General features: G+C 39.9%; 1 protein-coding gene across 3 annotated transcripts in view; it reads left to right on the forward strand.

Moving 5' to 3' along the window:
* The window catches only part of SPTA1 (spectrin alpha, erythrocytic 1), a 100,952-nt gene that overhangs the window by 55,314 nt on the left and 22,010 nt on the right, over nt 1–23,628 (forward strand). The window contains exons 35-43 of one of the 3 annotated variants that reach the window (XM_036755326.1): nt 1,467–1,675; nt 3,349–3,469; nt 4,125–4,246; nt 5,841–5,973; nt 14,576–14,689; nt 16,472–16,634; nt 17,892–17,968; nt 19,446–19,655; nt 23,096–23,392. In XM_036755326.1, the coding sequence (XP_036611221.1) occupies nt 1,467–1,675; nt 3,349–3,469; nt 4,125–4,246; nt 5,841–5,973; nt 14,576–14,689; nt 16,472–16,634; nt 17,892–17,968; nt 19,446–19,655; nt 23,096–23,392 (1,446 nt within the window). The remainder of the gene's footprint in view (nt 1–1,466; nt 1,676–3,348; nt 3,470–4,124; nt 4,247–5,840; nt 5,974–14,575; nt 14,690–16,471; nt 16,635–17,891; nt 17,969–19,445; nt 19,656–23,095; nt 23,393–23,628) is intronic. The other 2 variants (XM_036755327.1, XM_036755328.1) reach the window with 2 other exon arrangements.

The raw sequence follows: 23,628 nt of genomic DNA on the forward strand, positions 1-23,628 counted from the left end.
TAAGTGACTTGCCCAGGATCATAGAACGAGGAAGTAGCTGAGGAGAGATGTGGATCCAGCTCTTCCTAATTCTAAGTCACACACACTCCATCTCTCTGATCCTCACTTTCTTCACCTGTAAGGTGAATAATAATACTTACATTACCCACTCAGAGGTCTCTTGTATTCTCTCCTTAACGGGAAACATAAATATCTGGTTGGCGCAGTTCCAAGACCCTGTCATTTCTGAGCTGCAACAGAGAATGCCCAGGCTGGCATGAGGACATCTCTATCTAGAATATAAGAATGTGTGGGCATATCTGTCAGTGTTGTATGTAGTGATAATAATAATTGTTACCATAATTATAATTCACAGTTGTGCTTTATAATTATAATTCACAGTTGTGCTTGGAATTTGCAAAGTGCTTTCCCCTTAACAATCATGTGAGGTGTGCAGTAGAAGTGATATTACATTTCTTGTCAGAGGAGCCAGATGGTACAGTGTATAGAGTACTGGACCTCAAGTCAAGAAGACCGAAATTGAAATCTAGCTTCAGACACTGGTTAACTGACTGTGAACTCCTTGAGAAAAGAAACTGCCATTTTTTTGCCTTTCATTTTAACCTCTTGAAAATTCTATAAAAATGCTGCCTGTTGTTATTGCCTCAATTTTACCTACGTGAAATCATGGCTCTGAGGGGTCAAATAATATGTATAAATGCAGCTGTTAAATAGTTTCTATGTGTTGGAGTGGGGGGGGGGCCACCTCTGCCCAGTGGGGCTATTAAATCTGCAGGAGGTCAGAGGTGCTGGAATTGGCTTTGGTCCATGTAATTTAAATATTTAGACCCTAGAAAGTGACCTAGTATTTTTTGTTATTGGTGATTGTTCAGAGTTTTAAAAAAAAATTATTTGTTGTTTATGGACTAAAAAAGCATTTCCATAACATAGTACAACAAAAAAAGGTGATTGCATATGAAACTGCAAGTCTACCACGTATAACTTACTTTTCCCTTCAAATATACAACAAAATTATCATTCAAATTTTTAGGGCCCAATTCCCAAAATACCATTAGTTGTGTATGATTTTCGAGAAATGATTCGATCGAATATTTTGAGTACTTACTATATGCTGATGATTTTGCTGGTTGTGGTGGAGGGCTATACAAAAGATACTAAACATGGAATGATCTCTCATCTCCAGGAGATTACAATTGAGGTGAGGGAGAGAGGACACAGGAAAGAATTAGATACTTGTGAAAGATTTGGTTGTATCAAATTGCTTGGCCTACATCAGTCTTGTACTTGTATTATACCTTTCATCTCATCAATTCTTCTCCAACTTGAACTGAAGAGGTTATAGAATTAAAAAAAATGTAAAACATCTTTGTCCAGCAGAGCTGACACATTGGAGAGTAGGGGCATGGGTCATATGAGAGCTATCCATCATGGTGCTTCTGCTCATGGAGCCCACTCTGGTTTTGCAGGACTTTCTTAAGGACTTGAATGAGTTGGCTACTCACCTGATTGACAGTGGAGCTTTCAATGCTGATGAGATCAAGGAGAAACTCGAAAGTGTCAATAACCGATTCCTGAATGTTCAGAATCTGGCTGCTGCACATCACAAAAAGCTCAAGGAGGCCCATGCCCTTTTTCAGTTCTTCCAGGACCTGGATGATGAAGAATCCTGGATCAAGTACGTCCTGACATCTTTGACTAGCAGAGAGGACTGTGGGCCCCTTCTCTCTAAGTGTCTGTCCTCGAATCCAGGAATTCTTGACCTTTCTTTGTGCCATGGGCCCTCTGGCAATCTGTTGAAAACATATACACTCATCATACATACATACAGATATAACACATGTATATGCATATATATTAGCACATAACAAATATATAACATATATTATGCATATCTACACATATAATACATCCATGATATATAATATATAGTAATATGTATATATTTGTATATATATGTACATATTATATACTATATCATTATAATTTTATATGTTATATAATATATGCATACATACATTATATGTTTATAAATAATATGCAATATGTGGAAATTCAGCCTTCTTTACTTATATATGAATATAAAATATACTTACATGTATATGTATCTGTGTGTGCACACGTGCACATGCATATGCACACCTATATATACATATACACATATGTGTGTGTTTTTCAGTGTTTCAGTCCTGTCTGACTCATGACCTCATTAGGGTTTTCTTGGGAAATATACTGGAGTGGTTTGTCATTTCCTTCTCCAGCCCATGTTATAGGTGAGAGATTGAGGCAAACAGGGTTAAGTGACTTGCCCAGGATCACACAGCTAGTCTCTGAGACTGGATTTGAAGTCAGGAAGAGAAGTCTTCCTCACTCCATGCCCAGCATTCTGTGTTCACTATGCTTCCTAGCTGCCCCATATACACATATACATATACATATATGTATATATGTATGTATATATACACACATATGTACACATGCATATACAACACATGTACATATATGTATGTTGTATGTGTATATATATAATATTAATGTATACACACACATATGTGAATTTCAGTTAGAAAATAAAGATGCTAGTTTTCCCCTCCCACCTAAGTTTTCAGACTCAAGGTTAATAATAAGTGTCTAGCCTCTACCCCTGGATTGCCACTTTAGAGCATCTGGTAAGAAGGAATTCCCTCCTTCCTAGATGACGTCTCTTACCCAGGGTCCCTTATTTTACATATCATAGTTCAGGCCAATCTGTTTTGCTCTCCATGTCTCATTCTGTTCATCTCTCCTCTTTCCTCTCTCCCTTTGTCTCTCTGTCTCTATTTCTGTCACTCTGTGTCTCTCTCTCCATTCTGTTCTCTGTGTCTGTGTTTGCTGTGCCTACCTGCCTGTCTCTGTCTCTTTCTCTCCCTATGTCTCTGTGTCTATTTGTCTCTGTTTCTCTCTGTCTCACCCCCGCGCCTGCCCCCATCAGCCCTCATAAGAATAACAAAAAAAATCTTGTCAGGATTTCCAGGCTATTTAGAAAAGAAGTGACAGGTATGCATGTCCTTGGAAGAGGAGAGAAAGCAGGGATGGGAAAGAGAAAAGAGGCTAATAGGAAAGGTGATTAGCAAAGCTTTGAACACCCTAGGGGGCAGGGGGAAATCAGTAAATGAAATAAAACTGTTGACAGAAGTCTGAGAAGGTCATTGTCAGAGGTTGCTCCAACTGACAGCAAACAACTGTTTGAGTACTTGTAACCCAAATGTCTCTCATTTCCCAGAATTTTCCCCTCACCCTCTTTCCTTTGAGAACCTCGGTTCTGCTATAGCATGAAATGTCTCAGGTCTGGGTTTCTATCTTGGACGCCAGGGAAAAGCTGCTGCGCGTGAGCTCCAAGGACTATGGACGGGACCTTCCTGGTGTGCAGAACCTACAGAGAAAACATAAACGCCTGGAGGGGGAGCTGGATGCCCATGAACCAGCCATCCAGGTAAGAGCAGGGGTGTTCAGGTAAATGTTTACCATCCAGTTCTTTGGGGGAAAATGTATGCATGACATAGTTTTAATTTTTAATCTGCATTATTAAATTTTCTCTATCACTTTCTTAAATCCAGACAATCAACAAAACACTAAAGCAATCCCTAATTAATAGCATTTGTTCATTTCCAAGTTAGAAAAACTCACACTGAAAAATATCACAGTTGGCTCTCTTGAGCTAGCTCCAGAACACCCTGGGAGGATTGTCTTTCCAGGATCACTATCTTATTTAATTATTGATACTTTAACCTTTACAATAACAATGCATTTGCTATATTTAGGATAGAGCTGAGAGGCACCAGGAAAAACTGCCTGTACATGATCATAGTGGGCAGGAGGTGACTCTTTGCTCTCTTACAAGATGTTAGTGAACAATTTGCAAAAACACCTACATAATTTGGTCAAGATAGATGTCGTTGATCACTTCATCTTCTCCCAATACTCTGAAAATGGTTCTAAAAACTGAGGAGTGTAGGAGGGAAGGGGAAATCTGGAAAGCGGGAAATGCAGAGATATGGCTGAGATGGGAAATGACTCTAAAGTCATGAGATGGTAGACAGATCATTCTAGAACTGCCTCAACATGGGAGAAGGTCATTTATTTTACAGGGAGTGCTAGAGACTGCAGAAAAACTGGGAGACAGTGATGCTGTAGGGCGGGAGGAGATCCAGGAGAGGCTGGCTCAGCTGGTGCAGCATTGGAATGAGCTGAAGGAGTTGGCCAAGATTCGGTGAGTGCCAGATGTGAGACTGAATTCTTTCCAGGAGCTGGAGGACAAGGACACGGGATGGTAGCAATGATTGGCATATCCTCTTGAGGCTCTGTTTTGAGGCCTTTGTACCATATGGAGAGCTCAAATGGTTATCTGTTTGTCTCTGTGTGCCTGTCTGTCAATCTCTGCCTCTACTTTTGTCTCTTTCTTTCTCTGTCTGTCTCTCTATCTCTCTATGCCTATCCTCCACACACAACTCACCCCACCAACCCCTACTCAACAGGAACATTTAAGAGGCCCTTGTGTTCCTCCAGTCACAGAGACAGTGTTGATTAATCAGTGCCTTTCAGGATGAACAAATACCCATGATTTTGTCCTCCAGGTAGAGTTTCTAAGGTGGAGAGGACTAAAAGCGAAGTGGAGGAGAAGCATATTGGGACTTGGTAGTGCCTGATACTATCACTGGGAATGATTCAGAGGTTGAGCTCACTATTTGCTTGGCCTTGGCAGCAGTATGGAAAATCCAGAAGTATCTCCAGGGCAGAATTTGTTATAGGATCATAGAAGTTTAGAGTTGCAAGTGACTCTAGTCCAGGGGTGAGGAACCTGCAGCCTCAAGGCCACATGTGACCTCTAGGTCCTCAAGTGTAGCCCTTTGACTGAATCCAAACTTCACAGAACAAATCCCCTTAATTAAAGATGTAGAAGGCCACATGAGGTCTCAAGGCCACAGGTTCCCGACTCCTGTGGCTAGTCTAACTTGATAACCTCTTCATTTTAAAGATAAGGTTAAGTGACTTGTGACCTGGTCATTGAAGTAATAAGTAGCTGAGCAGGGATTTGAACTCAGGATCTCTGACTCAAAATAAAGCACTCCTCCTGCATCTTAGTGCCTTCTAGTCCACCTCCTTTATTTCATAGAAGAGGAAACCAAGGCCCACGCCCAGAGAGTCCAAATGAACTGTCTAAAGACAGACAGCTAGTAAGTGATAGATTTTGCTTTTGGTTGAGTCATTTCAGCTGTGTCTGATTCTCCATAACCCCATTCAAGAGGTCCTTGGCAAAGATGCAGAAGTGGTTTACCATTTCCTTGTCATTTTACAGATGAGGAAACTGAGGTAAGCAGGGTTAAGTGACTTGCCCAGTGTTACGCAGTAAATATTTGAGGTCAAATTTGAACTCAGATCCTCCTGACTCCAGAGCCAGTGCTCTATCCACCGAGCTGCCCCAGTAAGCAGCAGAGCTGAAACTCAAAACCATGTCCAAACTATTGCTCTTTGTATCTCACCACACTATTTACCCCTCTTCTAATCATAAGTTTTATGGAACTATCACTATGATCATCTGCCACCAAGGGTGGGGAAGGATATGTTGGTTACCTCACAGGCTCCTGAGATAGCCAACTACTCTCAAGTCCCTAAATCCTGAAGCCAAACCAAGAGATAAACAGAAGATTCAGAAATCTCCTGACTTCTTTGATTGCCCCATGGCATTGTTGCATCCTGGTCAGTATTATGAGGAAACTACCTTGTCAAGTTTGCCTCACTTTGTGTCTTCCACTCCCCAGTCCTTGAGTGACCCCATCTGATTCTTGTCTTTGAAACCCTTACAGAGGGCTCCAACTAGATGAGTCCCAGCAGTATCTGCAGTTCATGGAAAATGCTGAGGAAGAGGAAGCATGGATCAATGAGAAGACAGCTCTTGTTGCCAAAGGGGGTACAGGAGACATATTACCTGCCACACAGGTGAGGAGTGGGTTGAATGGATCTCATTTTCTCCTAGTTGCCTGTTGTGTTTATAGAGTGTGCATCTTTTTAGATACTATGCTATCATCTATGCTACCTTATTACATCTCTCAAATGGTCATATGGAAAGGGTAGAAGGGGATCTGTGTCTGGGAAAAAAAGAACGAGGAGCCTCAGAAATCAGTCAGTCAAACCTCCTCATCTATAAGATGAAGATGAGGAAACTGAAGCCTTGTGGAGAGAAATGACTTAGTTATGATTGCACACTTGGTAAATGAAAGAGCCAGGACCAGAGCCCAGATCTCTTAACTTCTAGTCCAGAGTTTTTCCCACTGCACAATGCTGCCATCTTATGTGAGAAGATATGAATTATTCATCCCTTTTTACAGAGGGGAGGGATATTGATACTCTGAGCATCCAAGGGAATTTCTCTAACTCTCACAAGTGAAAGGGACTGGAAAAGAATTGAAATCCAAACTTTCTCTTCGGGGTTCTGTACATTAAGGGAAGATATGAGGGAATCTAGAAAGTTCAGCTCTATTAAAACTACAAAGGACTCTTCTTATAAAGACAACTTTCTTCGAAGCACAAACAAAATTCGACCCAAATTCATAGCTCCCACTTTCTTGAAGGAAACTTCCCACTAGTTAGGACACTGTGTTGGCTACTGTTGTGGAGATAGTATTTTTTACAGATGGAATTTCTAGGATTGCTGTTTCCAGAGATGGGCAACCTCCTATATGACTGATACAGATTTGGACTCCTCCACAAGGTCACGTCCCCATGGTCCTAGTGCAGATAGGAGAGCACATAGATAATAGCACCCATTACAATCACTTTTTCTGTGTTTAAAAAGTTACTAAAATAGTCAAGTATGCCAATGAATTTATCTCTGATTGCTCAATATAAACAGATAAAAACCCCTCACATTTATGTACCACTTTCCTCATCCTTAAGACAGGTTAAAAAAAACCCATTATCCCCCAAAACAGACTCTGAGAGGTTGTCACTTGCCCATACTCACACAGCTAATAAATGTCTGAGAGGGTCTTTATCATTTAAGTCATGCTGCCTCTCACAGTTTAGGGCAAGATTAAAAAAAAAAAAAACAAAAACGACACTGAGACACAGTCAAGCGTTTTCTCAGAAATGTTCAATTGTGAGGTCAATCCTTACTGTTCTCTCTGAGGCTATGTAAAATGATAAGCCTTACATTTTGCTGTTGAGTCAGAAACTTTCGAGGTCACATATATGGCACCTGCTTTTCCCTCAGAATTGTGAGATTCCAGAGCATCTTGGTACCAAAAACCTCTCCAGATCTCTCCCACACACACATTTCAAGGGCATCATTCAGTTACTTGCTTAGCACTTATCAACAAGAACTCATTGATTTGCCATTTGAGTAGAAAATAAACTCCCTGAGGTCAGGGACTGTTTTATTTTTAGCTTTGCATCTACATGTCCTGATCTGGGGCCATCCTTGTTGTAGGCACTTGGGAAATATTTATTGATTTTTTTGAGCAATCCTAATTTGCTCTTCAGCTAATCTAAAGACTCAGTATATCTCTATACCTCATTTCATGAAGGAAAAATTGACTTTCTGTGTCTTGAATCCTTTATATCATGTGAATTTGCTTAAACTCAGAGAGCTTATGACTACTATTCATATTTCCATTGTAAATCCTGTGACTATATCTTTCTAGTCATAATATAATTTTCTTCATCTTTGTTCTTACCCTGCTCAGCATCCCATCCTTAAAAGGCCAGAGTTGGTATAAGACTTTATTTATTTATATCTGTGAGTACATCGTTTAAGCTTCTTTACTAACTTTTTCAAGCTTCCATCCTCCTGTAGATTTGTTTCTCCCATCGAAGGGCCAGACCCTTCAGTACATGGCAATAAGGAGCCCACTTAAAATATTTAAACAGAACCAAATTAGGTTTAAACAGAACTATGCCTGAGTTGTTTACAGAGTTTTATCAATCTTCAGTCTTGTCTGACTCTTCATGACCCCATTTGGGGTTTTTTAGCAAAGATAATGGAGCAGTAGTCATTTCCTTCTCCAACTCATTTTACATGTGAGAAAACTGAGACAAACTGGGATGAGTGACTTGCCCAGGGTCACATAGATAGTAAGTTAGTGTCTGGAAAATGAATCTTTCTGACTGTAGGCCTGGTACAGTGTGCTACCTAACTGCTCATGTTTATAGCAAGTCATTCCACTTCGTCATCAGTTTCTTCTTCTGTTAAATAAATCCTTTTGTCTCAGGCAGAGGTGGACAAACTATAGCCCAAGTGCCAAATCTTAGTAGATCTGTGAGGTAAGAATGGTCTTTTCATTTTTAAATAAAACAAGAGATAAAAATTCTGAACTCATGGGCTACATGGACTAGAGTTTGCTATTTGGAGTAGATGATTATTATGTTTCCTTTCATCCTTAACCTTCTATGATTCTCTGACAATTCAGGAAAACTTTGGGGTCCATTTAAATGAAAAACAGCATAGGATAGTAGATAGAGCATTGCACTTAGAGTCAGGAAGACCTAAGTTCAAATTCTACCTCAGGGACTTAGCTGTGTTAACTGGACAAGACACTGAAACCTGTCTATGCCTCACTTTCCTCGTCTACAAAATGTGAAGTTGTAATCAGTGATTTCTAAGATCCATCCCAGGTCTAAATTTTTCAGCAACTTATGTTAGTACATACAATCATCTGTACCAGGCCTTAGAAATTGAAAAAGGAAGTACTAGCAATTTTGCAAAAAGCTTGGGTCAGTTTGGGGTCTTTCAATCTAAGAATCCCATATGCTACAGCCTTTGGTATTATTGTTGTTCAGCCATTTCAGTAGTGTCCACATCTTTGTGATTTCATGTGGGGTTTTCTTGGCAAAGGTGTTAGAGTGGTTTGCTCATTCTTTCTGCAGCTCATTTTACAGATGAGGAACTGAGGCAAACAAGGTTAAGTGACTTATCCAAGGTCACAAAACTAGTATGTGTCTGAGACCAGATTTGAACTGAGGAAGATGAGTCTTCCTGACTTTAGGCCTGAAACTCTCTCCACTGGGCCACCTAGCTGCCCTTCTTATGAACCCAAATTGGTTTTGAGCCAGGTAGTTTAATATAATAATGATTATTGTCCTACCGTCAAGGTTTTGGTTAGAAATTTAAAAGAGTAAATCATTTGACAAGCATAATGGAGTCTATCTAAGAACAACATTTAATGATTGACTGAGAATAGTCCTTTGACAACTGACTGAGAAGACTACAGAGCCAAATCCAAAACAGCTCCCAAATTATGTAATGAAAGATACAAGGGTTTTATCTAGACAAGCCCAACTGACAGTGGTTGAGATTCATGGAGTACTATTTTGAAGTATAAGAGAATAAAGGAAGAACTCTTTTTTTATTACTTTATTTATTTTTGGTTTTCAACATTCACTTCCATATGTACTTTGGCCATGTTTCCTTTCCCCCTCCCTCCCCAAGACAGCCTGTACTCTGATATAGGCTCTATATATACATTCCTATTAAACATATTTTCACATTAGTCATGTTGGATAGAAGAATTATAATAAATGGGAGAAACCATGAAAAAGAAAAACAAAACAAAAGAAAAAAAAAAGAAAATAGTCTGCTTTACTCTGCATTCAGACTCCATAGTTCTTTCTCTGGATGTGGACAGCACCTTCCATCATGAGTCTCCTGGAACTGCCTAGACCCTTGCATTGCTGAGAAGGGCCGAGTCTATCAGTCATTGCACACTGTGGCTGTCACTGTGTGTGATGCTCTCCTGATTCTACTCACTTCACTCAGCCTCAGTTAATACATGTCTTTCCAGGTTTTTCTGAAGTCCACCTGTTCATCATTTCTTATAGCACAATATAATTCCATTTCATTCATATAGCACAACTTGTTCACCAATTCCCCAATTGAATTGTACCCCTCAATTTCCAATTCTTTGCCACCACAAAAAGAGCTGCTGCAAATATTTTTGTACATGTGAGTCCTAGAAAAGGCGTAACTCTTTTTTTAGCTTTTATTTATTTTAAATTATTGTTTATTTAATATTTTTTAGTATTTAGCATTAATTTCCACAAGAGTTGGAATTACAAATTTTCTCCCCATTTCTACCTTCCCCCCCACTCCAAGATAGCATATATTCTGTTTGCCCTGTTCCCCAGTCAGCCCTCCCTTCTGTCACCCGACTCCCCCACCATCCCCTTTTCCCTTACTGTCTTGTAGGGCAAGATAGATTTCCATGCCCCATTATCTGTATATCTTATTTCCCAGTTGCATGTAAAACACTTTTTTTGAACATCTGCTTTTAAAACTCTGAGTTCCAAAATCTATCCCCTCTTCCCTCCCCACCCACCCTCCCTAAGAATCCAAGCAATTCAACATAGGCCACATGTGTATCATTATGCAAAACCCTTCCAAAATACTCATTGTGAAAGAATAACTATATTTTGCTCCTTCCTATCCTATCCCCATTTACTCAACTTTCTCCCTTGACCCTGTCCCTTTTCGATTGTGTTTACTTTTGTATACCTCCTCCCCCTATTTGCCCTCCCTTCTATCGTCCCCCCTTTTTTATCTCCTTCTTCCTTCTTTCCTGTGGGGTAAGATATCCAATTGAGTGTGTATGTTATTCCCTCCTCAAGTCAAATCTGATGAGAGCAAGATTCACTCATTCCCCCTCACCTGCCCCCTCTTCCCTTCCAACAAACTGCTTTTTCTTGCCACTTTCATGCGAGATAATTTACCCCATTCTATCTCTCCCTTTCTCCCTCTCTCAATATATTCCTCTCTCATCCCTTAATTTGATTTTATTTTTTAGATATCATCCCTTCATATTCAACTCACCCTGTGCCCTCTGTCTACATATATATATGTATACGTATATTATATGTATATGTATATATATATATATATATATATATATATATATATATATATTCCCTTCAGCTACCCTAATACTGAGGTCTCGTGAATCATACACATCATCTTTCCACGTAGGAGTGTAAACAAAACAGTTCAACTTTAGTGAGGCCTTTATGATTTTCTTGTTCACCTTTTCATGCTTCTCTTGATTCTTGTGATTGAAAGTCAAATTTTCTATTCAGCTCTGGTCTTTTCACTGAGAAAGCTTTGAAAGTCCTCTATTTTATTGAAAATCCATATTTTGCCTTAGAGCATGACACTCAGTTTTGCTGGGTAGGTGATTCCTGGTTTTAATCCCAGCTCAATTGACCTTTGGAATATCATATACCAAGCCCTTCAGTCCCTTAATGTAGAAGCTGTTGGGTGTTGTGTTATCCTGATTTTGTTTCCACAATACTCAAATTATTTCTTTCTGGTTGCTTGCAGTATTTTCTCCTTTATCTGGGAGCTCTGGAATTTGGTGACAATATTCCTAGGAGTTTTCTTTTTGGGATGTTTTTCAGGAGGTGATCTGTGGATTCTTTCAATTTCTATTTTACCCTCAGGCTCTAGAATATCAGGGCAGTTGTCCTTGATAATTTCTTGAAAGATGACATTAGGCTTTTTTTTTTTTTTGATCATGGCTTTCAGGTAGTCCAATAATTTTTAAATTATCTCTCCTGGATCTATTTTCCAGGTCAATGGTTTTTCCAATGAAATAGTTCCCATTGTCTTCCATTTTTCATGCCTTTGGTTCTGTTTTATAACATCTTGATTTCTCATCAAGTCACTAGCTTCCACTTGCTCCAATCTAATTTTTAAGGTGGTATTTTCTTCAGTGATCTTTTGGACTTCCTTTTCCATTTAGCTAATTCTGCCTTCCAAGGCATTCTTCTCCTCTTTGGCTTTTTGGAGCTCTTTTGCCGTTTGATTTAATCTATTTTTTAAAGTCTTGTTTTCTTCAGTATTTTTAGCAAGTCATTGACTTGATTTTCATAGTTTTCTCTCATCAATCTCATTTCTCTTCCCAAAATCCTTTTTGAGCTCTTCCATGGCCTGAGACCAGTTCATGCTTTTCTTGCAAGCTTTTGATGTAAGCTCTTTGACGTTATTGACTTCTTCTGGGTGTATGTTTTGGTCTTCTTTGTCACCAAAGAAAGATTCCAAAGTCTGAGTCCTAATCTGAGTGCATTTTCACTGCCTGTTCGTGTTCCCAGTCAACTACTTGACCCTTGAGCTTTTTGTCAGTATATGACTGCTTGTAGAATAAAGAGTACTTTGTCCCAAGCTGGAGGGGCTGTGCTGTTGTTTTCAGAGCTATTTCTACACAGAAAGCTCTGCCACACCAGCACTACTCCTCCCCAAAGAACCACCAACCCTGACCTAAACTCAGATCTAAGCAGGCTCTGCACTCCAGCTCTGATCCACCACTTAATTCCTCCCACATGTGGGCTTGGGGCTGGAAGCAACTGCAGCTGTAGCTCTGGAAGCAGCCTCAGAGCTGCACCACCTCCACCACCCCCCAGGGAGGTGGCCGACCATGAACCCCTTTCACTCTGTCCCCACAGTCTTTCCCACTAACCTTCTCTGTTGTCTTTGGTGTTTGTGGGTTGAGAAGTCTGGTAACTGCCACAGCTCACTGATTCAGGGCCCTACCACCTGTTCTGCCTGGCTCCCAGTCTGATTGGTCCAGGCGCAGCCCACACTGGGCTCTGCTCTGCTCCCAGCATGGTGTGATAGACCTTAACCAGCAACCATCCAGGCTGTCCTGGGCTGGAGCCCTGCTTTCCTTTGCTATTTTGTGAGTTCTGCAGTTACAGAATTTGTTCAGAGCCATTTTTATAGGTGTTTATAGGCTCTTGTGGGAGAGCTTAAGCAAGTCCCTGCTTCCCAGCCTCCATCTTGGCTCTGCCCCCCGAAAAGGCGTGACTCTTAATAGAAGTTCAAGTACTCCAGCCCTGGATCAATATTTTGCATATTGAGAAGTGTCCAAGAGGAACGGCATGTTTCCAAGAGGCAACTAAAACTAAGAGAGCCATGACAACTTAAAGGGAAGGAGGAGGAGCCTCCCCTGTCAACTCTGGCTGAAAGGCTTTAAAACAATGCACAGGACTTGATAAAGGTGGCAATAGGAGCCACTATACATTCTTGAACAGGGAAGTAACATCCAAATTAGTGAACCTGGTAGTTGTTTGCAGGATGGATTTTAAAGGAGAGAGAAGAGACGCAGGGAAACACAGTGGTCTACTAGAATCTAGAAAATGCTCACTGCCACCATCCCTCAACCCCTGATACAAGGCAATTCAAAAGAATAAGAAAAGTTCAAAAAGTATTAATATACTGTTACTAATCATAATAATAGCTAGTCTTTTATAGCCCCTAAAATGTGCCAGGTACTGTGCACCAAGTGCTTTTATAAATATTACCTTATTTGATCATTCTAACAATTCTGGGAGGTAGGTGCTACTGTTATCCCCATTTTATAATCTGAAGAAACTGAGACAGACAAGGTCTAGTAACTTGCCCAAAAGCAAACAGCTAGCAAGCATCCCAGGCTAGATTTGATCTCAGATCTTTCTGATTCCAGGCTCAGAGCTCTATCCACTGTACCTTATGAAACTGTCAGTGACTGTGTGATCTAGCAACATCACTGAAATCACTCAACATCTCAAAACACATCCCAATGCATTAAACTTTCTTGGAGACACACAACATAAGGGAACATAGCAAACGTAGATAAAGTACACAGCTAGGGTAACCAGACTCTTCCCGAGACATACTGCCCCACCACGAAGAGTTCTGCACTCCTTCCCACGCACCAGATTTACAATAACAGCAATAGGATTCATAGAATTTAGAGCTGGAAAGCACTTTAGAAATCATCTCAATGAATTCCTACATTTACAGATAGGGAAACTGAACCCCACAGAAGATAAGAAATTTCCCCAAGGTCGTACAGGTAGTAAGCGGCAGCAATGCGATTCAAATCTGTGTCTTCTGACTTCAGTTCCTGAGTTCTTTCTACTTTCATGTTGTTTCTCAGTATAGAAACTCACTCTTGAAGTCCTGGACTGGTTGCTGCATTTATACGATGCTTAATAGCAACCACAGAATGGGATTGAGCTAGGTGCCCTCTCTGTGTTTCTTGGCAGCATCTGCTGCTTTCCTGCTCTCCCAGCTCAACTCTTTTGCCTTCCTGATTGTGCTAAACTAACCCTGGCAAGAGGTGATGCAGGCTCATAAAACAATTATCACAGTGAGAGCGGGAAGGAAGTTCCCTTTTCAAAGGAGAGTCAACAGCTTAGAAAGGTAGGAGCAGATCATATTCAAAGACCTGGTGTTTGGGAGGATGGTGGTACCATTACAAAAATAAGGGCAGATGTGATGGGGATTCATTTTGTGGGAGATTTATTTTTATTTTTTTAAAATCAAGTTTAAAAAAATATTAATTTTATTAATTTTTTTTAATTAACAAATATTTGTTTTCTTTCCTTACTACCTTTTCCTCACTGGGAGAGAGAGAGAGAGAGAGAGAGAGAGAGAGAGAGAGAGAGAGAGAAACATCTTTAAAAATATGCACTTTGGCCATGTTCCAAAATGTGTAGCTCATCCTGCCTATTTAGACTCTCACCTTTCTGTCTGGTGATTTTTAACTGAGTGGTCTGTGATCTTCCCATACAGAGCTTACTGAAGAAACATGAAGCTTTGGAAACTGACTTTGCAAACCATGAGACTAGAGTGCAGGAAGTATGCGTTGAAGGAGAAGACCTTCTGAGCAAGGTAAGTGAAGGGATAGTGGCTTAACTTTATTTATTTGTTTTTTTAATAGTGATTAGAGGTCTGTTTTAGGCAATAGGAAAGAGGAAAAAATACTGTTTTGGGCATTCTTTCTGCCTGAAACATGCTCCCTCCTCTGCCCCAACTGTTGTCCTCCCTGACTTCCTTTAAGTCTTAACTGAAATCCCACCTTCTACAGAAAGTCTTGTCCAACTCCTCTTAATTCTAGTGCCTTCCCTCTGTTAATTATTTCTATTTATCTTGAATATAGCTTACTTTGTATAGATTTTTTTTTTACATGTTGCCTCCCTCACCTTAGATTTTAAGGACCTTGAGGCAGGCACTGTCTTTTTTTCCTCTTTTTGTATCCCCAGTGGCTGGAACATAGTACGCACTTAATAAATATTTACCGATTAGATTGTCTTGCCCTTCTGTATTGTTAATATGCAATAGCCAAAGTTTTGTGTAATCAGCTCAATTGTCACATTATATCTTGTACCCCATTTATTTACATTTATGTTAAATAACTTCCCTATGTCCCCATTCACCATTCCTATCATTCTTAAACCAAAACGCCTGTCCTTGGCTATTCTGTCCCTGTGTGTGTTGTTGTTCTCTATTAAAATACAAGCTCCTTAAGGGTAGGGACTGTCTTTCTTGTCTCTCTTTTGTACTTTCACCCACACTCACACCCCTTAGTATAGTTCTTGACATATATTAATCACTTAATAAATGATTGTTTTTCATTCACTCATTAATTCATATGACTTGCCCCCAATGGGTTATAATTTCCATAAAGGAAGGGGCTATGTAGTTTTTCTCCTTTGTATCGCCAGCATCTGACACAGCTCATCACATATAGTAGGCACTTAGTGAAATGATTGAATGGAAGCATATATCTTAGAGCTGCAAGCTATCTTAAAGATTGTCTAGTCTAATCTTCTCATTTTCCAGGTGAGGAAACTGAGGCCATGAGTAAGCAGGTGACTGGCTCAGGGTCAGGCAGATAGTATATGGTAGTTCCTCTGACTCTTGATATAACGCCTTTAACTACATCACAGCCTCTTCATTATCATTCCACAAACATCTAGCAATTATTTACTATTACTGAACCTAATTGTGTTGGTTGTATTTCACCTGTCTCAGTATCCTCCTCTGTAAAATGAAGGTGCTAAACTAGGTGATATCCGTGGTCTTTTTTAAGCTCTAAATCCTATGATCTTATGGCTGCTCGTGTGGAAGGGAAAGAAAGAAGATAACTGGGAAGTTCACCAATACTAGCAAACTGCTCCTGGTGGTTTTATAGACAATAGAACCAAATGGCCTAGAAGTCAATTATTAGATCCATCCATTGTTAGGTAGATAGATTCAGAGAGCTGGAAAGGAAAACTCCCTTACAATTAGATATAACAAAGAGTAAATTCTGCCTCAGGAGGTTGTGAGACATCCTACCACTGGTAGACTTCCCATCAACAGTGGAGGCAGGATGAGCATTACTAAAGAAACATATAAAGGAGATTCCTGTACAGGTACAGTTCACCTTCAATGTCTGAGTCCTCTTTGATCTCCAACATTCCTATTTTATATGATAGACAGACATACATGCATACACACACACACACACACACACACACACACACACACACCTCCCTCCTAGGTCAAAAAGATAATCATGTTTGAGGTCTAGGTGAAGCTTTCCCAGTTCTTAGCCTTGACCTGGATGGTTGTCAGTTGTAAGGAATAAATACTTCTTCACTGACTGGCCTATTCCTCTCCTTCCCTTCTATCCCTGTGAGGCAGGAGGACACACAGCACAAAGAGAAAATTAAAGCCAAGATCAATGGCCTGAATTCAAAGATCCCTGCTCTAGCCAAGGCAGTTGCAGCTTGGAAGGCCCAACTGGAAGAGGATGCTGCTTTCCAAATGTTTAACTGGAAGGCTGACACGGTGGAGTCCTGGATAGGTATGTCCTACACGGGCTCAGTGTTCCCTACATTGAGGAGCTGATGGGCAGGCTGATCTGGACTTGAGATCTTAACACATTTGCACATCATCCTTTTGGAGTTCTTTTATAAACTGGCAGGGTTGGAAGACCACAGCACTGGGGACAAGCACATTCTTTTTGATATCAGAGATCTTGGTTTCTTGAGATTTCTGACATCCTGTATGTTGCTATTGAGCAGCAAAGTCAAGGAACAGCTTTCAGGCTCTACTTACCTCCACTCAGGAAAGTGGCTACAATTCAACTTTCATTTTTTAAAAATTTTTATTTATTTTATTTATAATTTATGGAATAAAACAAGCACTTCCATAACATTGTATAATATAAAACAAGACCGCACTACAGTTCTATTATGCACAACTTGCTATTCCTTTTGAATACTTAATTTAATAATTTAACAATAACATACAATAACTAATAATAAATAGTAATTTAAATAAATACTTAATCTTAATATAATACTTAATAAAGTTTGATTTCTATCACTCAAGGAGTATGCTGGTAAATGTTTAACAACTACTTCTCTAAAAACAAAAACCCAGTATACAACACACTTTTAAGTTTAATCTGCATTGTTAACATTTTCTCCATCACTTTCTTAAGTCTAGGCAATCACAGAATAATAAATTAGGACCTGATTTGTTACATTTGTTTATTTCCAAGATGTAAATACACTGAAAATTTAACATCTGGTACATATGAGCTAATTGGAGTTGCTCCTAGCATACTGTTCTTGCACATCTTATTTTTTAAATGTGGAAATAATCCTTGTTACACTCATCTTTTGTCCATTTCCCCATGGTGTGCAAAAACAAAAACAAAACAAAAATCATACTGAATTTGGCCTAGGTCCGAATTGCGACTCTGATAATTATTGTTCATGTTACTTTGAATAAGTGATTTAACTTCCCAATTTCTTTACCCATAAAATGATGAGATTGGGTTGCAAGACTTCCAAAGTCTTTTTAAATGCTTAATCATCTTATCATCTTGTGATCTTAAAATCTCACCTCTACTGGCTCACCTTGGGTGGGGCCGGGGGCATCTTTAAAAGGCATTATACATTCCAAGGACTCACAACTCATAGAGTTAGGAATGTGGAATGCAGTCTAAATGTTTCTTGTTATGCTTTAAAGAAATTTGCTCCTACTCATATGATCCTCCATCCCCCTTTCATAAATTGTGATTATGCTCATGGCTGTACCCTATGCTTTTCAGCTGAGAAAGAATCCACTCTGAAGATCAATGGAAATGGAGAGGACCTTGCTGCTTACCGTATGCTCCTCACTAAGCAGGTAAGAATGCGAGCTACCCCTTGACAGAAAGTTAACCAGTGGAGAAGTCTGAGCGAAAAAGGACCTGGGAGGGAAGGGAAGCCTTGTTCTCCTAACTTATTTCATGCTGGCTCAAATTGTTTTGACTTTTCTATTGTCAGCTCTTACCAAGTAGGAGTTCTTATAATCCAGGCTCCCAGGGGTTCTGTTAGTACAAATCTTATTTTGAGATCCATGTTCCGAAATTCTCCATCTAGTTTCTGTCCAACCAAGCCTTAAACCCAATTCACTCTGGAGCTCACAGACTGGGCAATAGGTCCCTGCCCTCCTAGCACAGAGTGAATGTAAATACCAAATAGTTACTGTTTCTCTTTTGGCCAGGAACCCTGAGGGTCTTCCCATTCCAGTTATTTTTTCTTTTTTGAGTTTTGATTAAAGGGGCCCTCCCTTGATAAACTTCTTAAAGAGGCCTATTCATTGGAAGAGCATTACCTCACTCAAAGTGAGAACCTGAAAAGACCTTAACCTAAAAGGGCCAGCATCTCACAATGCATCCTGGGCCATCTCCAGTTGTCCTGGTGAATATCAGGCCACTGGATCCAGATGGCTCTGGAGGAGAAAGTGAGACTACTGACCTTGTACAACCTTCTCTCACTCAAATCAAAGTCAACTGCAAGTCAAGTCATCATCTCCCTGATATCATGGCCCTCTTTGAAAACAAAGGACAAACACAAGGGTGTGATACAGTGGACAGAACTCACTCTAGGCTGGAGAGAATAAGGAAACCTGAGGTTTAGTCCTGGTCCTGGATTCTGCCATCATCTGTAAAATGAGGGCCTTGGGTTGTAGGAATCCTAAGGTCTCTTCTGCCTCTGCATTTTATTAGTCTCTCTCTCTCTTAGGTCCTGAGGGAGCTACAAAATTTGGATAAGACCCAGCTCCCCATTTTAATAGAAATTCTGTTTTCAAATGTCATGTTCAGTCACCAAGTATTCATTAAGGACATACTTTATGCAGAGTACTGTGCTACACTGAAGGGACCTACAAAATTTAAATCAGATCCTCTTTTCTGATTTAATAGAGCTTACATTATGGTAGTGGGATGACTGGCGAATGATTTAATGAGCAAACCTTGGCTCCCACCCCTTTTTGTGACACCAGCCATAATCTTTGTTGAGTGTGGTATAGTAGAGAGTATGTAAGATTTGGAGTTAGAGGATTGGGGTTCAAATTTTAGCCTCATTTCTTTCAGCCTCTGTTTTCTTTATATATAAAAAATAAGAGAACTGGGCAAGGTCTCTTCTAACCCTACATGTATAATACTTTTAACCTATGGTTCCTAAATCAGCTATATAGACCTTACCTTGACTATCACATTGACCCTTACACACCATGTTACTCAAGCTATGCTTCACATCTGGTGGATTGGCGGGTGAAGAGGCTCTCTTGGTCTCCACACGGATACCGCAGCTTACTCCTCTCCATGGCCCTACTGTAGGATACCCTGGATGACGGACTGAAAAGCTTTGAGCAGGAGCAACTGTCAGAAATAACAGACTTAAAAGATCAACTGGTAGAAGGGGAGCACAGCAAAGCAAGCGCCATTGAGGATCGGCATGCTGCCCTTCTCAAACACTGGGAGCAGCTACTGGCTGCGGCTGCAGCCCGGAGGGCAAAGCTTCTGGAGGAGCAGCTACCCCTTCAGAAGGTAACCCCAAAGGGGAGAGATCGGTAGCATTTGGGCTAGTAATGAACCAGCATAAAGTCCAGATGCAGTCCTTGCAATAGGAGGGATTCTCACTGGGATTAGTCAATCACCATGTAATTATTAAGTGCTTATGTAAGGAGACAAGTGGGTGTGGTCAGTTCCATTCCCCACCCCACCCCAAATACAATCAGGCTAAGTATATCATGGTGGGGCCACATCCAATGGGGTTTGCATGTGTATGCTACCAGTCACTCAATCTCTCACTCAGGTCCATGGGAAACACCACTAGTCTCTGGATTTGGCTCGTTCACTCCAACCTATTCTTAAACTAGGAGATCTAAATTCCCAATGAAAGACCATCACTATATAGTTATATTCAAACTCTCTCAGGCACTGAGGAACAACCCTATTGACGGAAATACACTTCCCCTATTTATCTTGCTAGCTCTTGAGCCCCCATCCAATATGTTCTCTACGCATCTGGCCATTCACAAGGGAATGCATCCACAGTGTGTAACATTTACACAACCATCCATTCATAATAATGACATTTTAGATTTTAAATATAATCAATAATAAGGAAACATAAATAATATAGTGTAGTATTTGCAATAATAAAATTTCTAGATAGCAATAAATTAAAGCAAATATATAAATAATAGAATACATCACAATATATGTATAAATCCAGATCACACTCTTTCATCAATGCCTTCGATAACTGGTGAGGAGTGGGCATAGATGTAGAGGAAACTGGCAGGGAAACACAAGAAGGAGAAGGAAAACACATGTGCTTAGAGCACCTCTTATTTCTAGACTGCAGTTTGCATGTTATTCGTTCCTTAAGGAACATCTGCCCTCATGAAACTGCTTTTCTGCATGTTAGATGATCATTGATCTTCACTGCTCTTCAGCAGCTGGTATTCTCTTCTCTAATATATATTATTTTGTAGTATATTATATAATAAATAATATTAGCTAATATTTATATACCACTTTGTGTGTGCTGGGCACTGTGCTAAGTGCTTTTTGGTATCTCATTTGATCTCACAATAACTGGCTGACATAGGTGCTAATCTTCCTCATTTGACAGATGAGGAAACTGAGGCAAATAGAGGTTAAGTGAATTGCCCAGGGTTTACACAGCTAGTAAGTGTCTGAGGTCAAATTTGAACTAAGGTCTTTCTGACTCCAGGCCCATGCTATTACTCGTTGTGTATCCTAGCTGCCTCCACCACAGCATCTCCAGATCTTTTCAATTCACCAAAATATATACTTAGAAAGTATCAGCTGTCGATGTGTATAGTAGTTACTTTATTTTTAACAGTATTTTATTTTCCCCAATGACATGGAAAGACAATTTTTAACATTCATTTTTTAAATATTGAGTTCCAAATTTTCTCCATTGCTCCTCCTCATCCCCCCCAGAAGGTAAGTGGTTTGATATGTTATATAATCATACAAAACATGTTTACATATTAGTCATGTTGTGAAGGACACAGACCCCCACCTCCCAAAAATTAGAAAAAATTGTGGAAAAATACAGAAAGTGAAAAATAGCATGCTTCAATCTGCATTCAGACTCCATCAGTTCTTTCTCTGGATGTGGAGATAGCATTTTTCATCATGAGTCCTTTGGAATTGTCTTGAATCATCGCATTACCTTTAAAATTTTTTCTTTTAATTTTTAACTTTTATAGCACGTTTAAAGCCAAATAACTGTTAAATTCACCAAACTTGCTATTTCTGGGTTATAAAGTCCAGTTCGGTCAGTTATTTGCTCATTGGAGTTTTGCACCGTCCAATCAGAATAAATCAATACAGCTCCATTCACCAGCATCCCAATTCAGATTCACATTTGAGTGATACTGAAGCTGAGAAGTCCTGCTCTTCGCTTTCAGGCCAGAGGCAGCTGCCACAGAGATCAAAGCCCTTATGGACAGCTTCACCTTTCTCCAGCCCTAGGTGGTGCTGTTACAGGAGCTTTTGACCAATGACACCAATCACTCTCAACCAATCAGGAATCACTCAGCTGAAGCCTTTTCTGAGCAGACTGCTTCTCAGACTGAGTAGCTTTTGAAATATCTTTGACTCTTCCCCTCAAGGTTCCTTTCCCTTTCCTTCTTCTGATGCTACTATCCCTGTCCTTGTGTTCAGTGTCTTAAACAAGAGCCTTCTGAACCTCAGTGGATTGTGGTCTAGTTAAAAAGTCCCATATCCTCAAATTTCTCTGACTAAATCCACAGTTCTCTGTTGTACCTGCTTAAGTCACCCAATGTTTCTACAATTTCTCATTTTTTTTTTAGTTTAGATTCAGTTGTCACAAAACACGTAAATATGAATTAACTGAGGTAACTATCATGCCTCAATTCTGAAGTCTCCAACAAACTAGCCTGTTTCTTTTATGTACTTGAAATTATATTTCTCACAATTACATATTTCTAGTTTTTAATAAGCAAAAGGTCCTTAATCTTTATCTTTGTAACATTAAACTCTTCCCACAGAATTGAGACCTCATTCTACATTGTTAACAAAGAAATCCAAGTCCTGGAATCTAGGTATTGAGCATTTTCAAAACTGCCCAAATCCTGTCTAGATCTTGTCTCTTCATATGCACATTTTAGAAGGGCATATTCAAAAAAGTTCTTTGTCTCCTTGTATTATGTATCAACATTGTTATCCATGATCCCAATAGTAGCAGTATCTATTACATATTTTTTTTCTACTTTTCTCATCATTGATATTTTTCTTAAAGAGATAGTATACTTCACACTTACCATGTGCTACAAATGTAGCATTAAGTGCCAGGGATTCAAAGAAAAGGAGGGAAAACCTCCTGCTCTCAAGCATCTAACACTCTAATTGAAGAGACAACATGCAACCGATTTATATATACGGTATAAATGGCAGGTAATTACAATGAGAAGGCACTAACAATGGGGAAGACTGGGAAAAGCTTCATGCAGAAGGTCAGATTTGAACTGAGTTTTAAAGGAAGGCAAGAGGTAGAGTTAAAGAGAGATCATGTCAGGTATGGAGGGTAGTCAGTGGCTGAGGGGATCTTCTTAAATGAAAGTTTTGGGGAAAATTCACCAGTGGGAGAAAGGGGGTGCAAGGGCAGAAGGAGATGGAAACTGAAACATAGTAGCCAAGACAAGAGTGAATTTGGACTATTTAGAAAATTCTTCTATGTATGGACCGACAGTCTGGCACTCTGTACCATCCACCTAATATTCTTAATCTTGCCACTTTGAGCCATACAGGATGAGAGCTCTTCTGTTATTTTAGAGAAACAATCATCATGTCTCTGATAAATGTGTCTTTCTCCAGAAATGATAAAATGATAAAAGAGAATGTGCGCTCTCTCTCTCTCTCTCTCTCTCTCTCTCTCTCTCTCTCTCTCTCTCTCTTTCTCTCTCTCTTTCTCTCTTTCTCCCCAGGCTGAGGACTTATTCTTGGAGTTTGCCCAGAAGGCTTCAGCCTTCAACAACTGGTGTGAGAATGTGGAGGAGGACCTCTCTGAACCTGTACACTGTGTCTCCTTAGAAGAAATCCAGCAGCTTCGGAAGGACCATGAAGTCTTTGTGGCCTCCCTCCCAGGAGCTCGAGCTGACTTTGACCACTTGGTGGAATTGGATCAGCAAATTAAGGCCTTGAATATGCCCTCCAGTCCATACACATGGTTAACTGTGGAGTTTCTAGAAGGCATTTGGTTGAACCTGCCCAACATCATCAAGGTATCATGGGGCTACTCCTAGGGGCAACAAACTGTAGTCAAAAGAACAGTACACTTGGAATCAGAAAAAATGCCTTTGTTTCCTAACTCTGACATTTATTTCATACATGGCTTTGGGCAAACACTTTTAGGCTCTATAGGCTTTAGTTTCCTTTTCTATGAAATGAACAAGTTAGGATGATCTCTAAGGTTCTTCAGAGCTCTGAATTGTTTGACCTTTTTAATCACTCAAATCAT

The sequence above is a fragment of the Trichosurus vulpecula genome, chromosome 4, assembly GCF_011100635.1.
Source record: "Trichosurus vulpecula isolate mTriVul1 chromosome 4, mTriVul1.pri, whole genome shotgun sequence".
Classification (NCBI taxonomy): Eukaryota; Metazoa; Chordata; class Mammalia; order Diprotodontia; family Phalangeridae; genus Trichosurus; species Trichosurus vulpecula.